The sequence below is a fragment of the Amborella trichopoda genome, chromosome 2, assembly GCF_054954075.1.
Source record: "Amborella trichopoda isolate Santa Cruz 75 chromosome 2, AtrichopodaSantaCruz75HAP2 v2.0, whole genome shotgun sequence".
Lineage (NCBI taxonomy): Eukaryota > Viridiplantae > Streptophyta > Magnoliopsida > Amborellales > Amborellaceae > Amborella > Amborella trichopoda.
The window spans coordinates 8,660,794-8,665,239 of NC_142337.1; the positions used below are offsets into that span (position 1 = coordinate 8,660,794).

At 34.3% G+C, this 4,446-nt stretch overlaps 1 protein-coding gene across 1 annotated transcript; it reads left to right on the plus strand.

Annotated features, from left to right (window-relative positions):
- The first annotated feature begins 3,508 nt into the window (after positions 1-3,508).
- Positions 3,509-4,108, plus strand: LOC148783077 (uncharacterized). The gene has a single exon (XM_088858234.1). It carries the CDS (start codon positions 3,509-3,511, stop codon positions 4,106-4,108), a length of 600 nt encoding a protein of 199 aa, XP_088714360.1.
- The last annotated feature ends 338 nt before the right edge of the window (positions 4,109-4,446 follow it).

The window sequence follows — 4,446 nt, forward strand, 5'->3', positions numbered from 1 at the left end:
AGTGGGAGATTGTTACATGTGTGAAAAACACATGTGGGAGTTTAATTTAACTTTTATTTCTTTTATTTTGGTCCATTGGATTGCAACTAATCCAACGGTTGTGATGTTGCATGAACTTTACTCTTTTAAAAGGATTAAAACCATTTTTTTTAGAAAGAGAAAGAGTGATAAAAAAATAAAGAGATTGGGCTGCAATTGGGTTTTCTCTCAAGAGCTTAGTATGCGCTGTTTTTTAGAGAGAAAGTGAGCAAAAGACTTGAATTCCATTATAGATTTGCTATGTACCTTGTTTTAGTGAGAGAAAATGTTAAAGAGAACTCATTTTTTAGTGTTCTTGGTGCTTTGTTTTTTGGCTCTGTTTAGAGTAAGAAAGGGCTGCTGGAAATGGATATTTTGAGCTTGATTTTACTTTGTAATATTCCCAAATCAGTAAGTAAAGTCTCGCACGATTCTCCCATAGATGTAGGTCATGATTTATGACCGAACCACGTTAAATCTTTGTACTATGTGGTTTGAATGTTGCTGGATTTTTTATTTCATGTTCTTGCTTTGATATTATGTAGTTTTGATTGTTTGTTTATATTTATATGAATGCACAATAACTGTGAATATTATAAACCATTGTTGTTTTCTCACCAATCGATCCCAACAGTCTTCTCTAAACCCTTGTTGTTTTTTCACCAATCGATCCCAACAGTCTTCTCATCAATCAATGGAAGAATTTTTATGGGGAACTCACCATGTTTATACAATGATTTTTACAATGGAAGAATTTTTATGGGGAACTCACCATGTTTATACAATGATTTTTACAATGGAAGAATTTTTACAAGGAACTCACCGTGTTTATAAATGATTTTTATAGTGATTCTTTTGTGGCTTCTTTTAGCATAAACGGTTAATTGTTGCGTGAAAGTGTTCCATTTTATTACTAGAAAGATAGAGAAATCTGCTTCTGTTTTATTGGCATATTGAAATTTAGAAATTTTGATGACAAAGAATTGAGAAATATGCTTATGCTTTTTGAACTGTAAAATAATTGGATTAACTTGTATATATGTTGAATAATTATAGGCCTGTATGGGTTTCTGTGGATAGAGAGAGAGAGAGAGAGAGAGAGAGAGAGTTTCCTGTACTTTTCTTTCTAAACTAATGGGTCCCTTTTTTTGGGTTTTCGTTGATAGAGAGAGAGAGTTTCCAGTACTTTTCTTTCTAAACTAATGGGTCTTTTTTTTTTGGGAAACAAACATTGAGATAGAAAGAGGAGTTTTGAAGGGAAAGGGTTTTGTGGATTGGAATAGAAAGTGGAAGAGGTTTAAAGGGAAAGGGTTTTGCAATAGAAAACATGCGCTACTATACCAAAAAAGGTTGGGAAAGCTATTTTACGACAGGTTAACGAGTGATTTGGCATCCTATAGTTCTTGGGATGTGGATATGAATCCTACGGTTATCAATTGGAGTCTTATGCAATTGGGATATGGGACTAGGATGTGATATGAATCCTACAGTTATCAATTGGGGTCTCATGCAGTGGGGGTATGGGAGGGCCTCACATGATATATATATATATATATATATATATATATATATATATATATATATATATATATATATATATATGGGAATGCATATTGTTAGCCCGTGGGCTGACTATTACAGTGTAAGCTAATGGCCTATATTGAATCTGAGCTGATCTGACAGTCATGATCTTATTTTGTATTTCAATTTTTATTTTTTTTCTACATATCCAAATCACTTAAAAATTTAATCATACATTCTACTCATCAATGCGCACCTAATAAAAATATAAACAAAATAATTCATAAAATATAAATTGACCAAAATACCCCCAAAATTTTAGGGATATTTTGGTCAATTTATGTTTTTTAAATTATTTTTTTAATATTTTTATTAGATTCTACTATTTTTTAAAGATAGACACTCAAAATTTTAAGTGATTTGGATTTGTATAAAAAAATATAAATTCAAATACAAAATGAGGTTGTGATCATTAGATTGGGCCCAGATTTAATATGGGTCGTTGGTTGACACTGTAGCTGTCAGCCCATGGCTTGATAAGTTCTCTGCCCTATATAAATATATATAGGTAGGGTCCCTGGAGGGAGGAGGGGTGGGCTGGAAACAGTCCTAACTTTTGTCTTTTTATGCACAAAGTTTGAGGGGTGGGCTGGAAACGGTGTTAACTTTTGTCTTTTTATGCATAAAGTTTGAGGGGTGGGCTGGAAACGGTGCTAACGTTTGGCTTTTTATGCACAAAGTTTGAGGGGTGGGCTGGAAACGGTGCTGACTTTTGGCTTTTTATGCACAAAGTTTGGGGAGGGATGGGCCTACTAACTTTTGGCTTTTTATACACAAAGTTTGGGGAGGGGTGGGCTAGAAACGATCATAACTTTTGGTTCTTTATGCACAAAGTTTGGAAATGGTCCTAACTTTGGGCTTTTTACGCTCAAAGTTTAGAAACTGTCTTGGCTGACACTATAGCTGTCAGCCCATGGGCTGACATGATGTTTTCCATATATATATATATATATATATATATATATATATATATATATATATATATATATATATATATATATATATATATATATATATATATATATATATATATATATATATATATATATATATATATATATATATATATATAGTAGGTAGGGTCCCTGGAGGGGGGAGGGGTGGCTTAGAAACAGTTCTAACTTTTGGCTTTTTATGTACAAAGTTTGAGGGATGGGTTGGAAACAGTGCTAACTTTTGGCTTTTTATGCACAAAGTTTGGAAACGGTCATAACTTTTGGCTTTGAGTAATGATCCTATGAGACCTTCCCACTCCCATGTGTGTAGGACCTCAAAAGATCATCATTAAATTTGACATAAATATCTAGAAAAGTCAAGTCTCGTACCCATTTGAAAACTTTTGTCAAATTTAATGGTGATCCTTTGGGGTCCTACACATATGGGTGTGGGAGGGACTCATAGGATCATTACTCTTTGGCTTGAGTAATGATCATCTGAGACCCTCCCACACCCATGTGTGGAAGACCCCAAAAGATCACCATTAAATTTGGCACATATCTTTAGAAAAGTCAAGCCCCACACCCATGTGATAACTTTTTTAGAGATCTGTGTCAAATTTAATGGTGATCTTTTGGGATCCTACATACATGGGCGTGGGAGGGTCTCATAGGATCATTACTCTTTGGCTTAAGTAATGATCATCTGAGACCCTTCCACACCCATGTGTGTAGGACCCCAAAAGATCACCATTAAATTTGGCAAAGATATCTAAAAAAGTCAAGTCCGACACTCATGTGATAACTTTTTTAGAGATCTGTGTCAAATTTAATTGAGATCCTTTGAGGGGGTCCTATATACATGGGTGTGGGATGGTCTCATAGGATCATTACTATAATTATATTTTTTGGGCAAACTCTTCCAATTATTTATTAGTGGAAAAGGTAAATTGGGATACATAAATGGAACTAACATGGCCCCTCAAAGTATTGATCCAAAATATGAGTGGGAAACTAACAATGATTTGGTAAAATGTTGGCTTTTGAATTCTATGGATCACAAAATTGCTTCTGGATTTCAATTTTGCTCCACGACTGCTGTTGTCTGGACTAAAGCCCAAACTATGTATGGAGGTCTAAATAATGCCACAAAAGTTTATCAAATTAAGCAAAAAATTATGAATTTGATGTTGGGTGATCAAACTTTTATTGAGCTTATTGGCATTGTCTCTGGTATATTTGATCAATTGGATTATTATCTACTCACCACTACTGCTTTGAAAACACTTGAAACTAGAAAAGATCAAGAAAAGACATTTACCTTGTTGTCTACTCTTGGACCCGAACATGAGGCTTTGAGAAGCCAAATCTTACTGTCTAAAGAAATGCTTGACTTTGATTCTATTTGCTCCATTATTAATAGAGAAGAATCTAGGTGTCAGGCTATGATTGGAAATGATAAAAATCATCCAAAGCAATCTGATAGTCGGCTCTTAAAAGTGAAACTGATCATAGCTCTGAAAGAGCCTTTACTTCAAACTTTAAACCCGACGTGGTTGTGGCAAAAACCGTAGTACTGGAAGACCTTACTGTCCTGCATGTAAGATGGAAGGTCATCCCATAGAAAATTGCTGGAAACTTCACCCTGAAAAAAGGAAAGAAAAAATGCAAGGGAAAAATAAAAACTCTGCTCAAATAGCCAACAATGATGTTCATCAAACTCTTGAGAAGTTAGAACAAATGTTTCAAAATTTTCACAGAGCTTCGATTGCTTCCAACTCTGAAACTCCTAACCATGAACCAGGTAAATCCGTTTCTTTTTTTTGTCCCAATAACCAACATCATGGGTTATTGATTATGGAGCTACTGATCGTATGATTGGGACTCCTAATCTGCTTTTAAATCTTGATAA

What these genes read in the sequence shown, in the direction of transcription:
- LOC148783077 (XM_088858234.1), top strand. Translation starts at nt 3,509, where the DNA reads ATGGCCCCTCAAAGTATTGATCCAAAATATGAGTGGGAAACTAACAAT.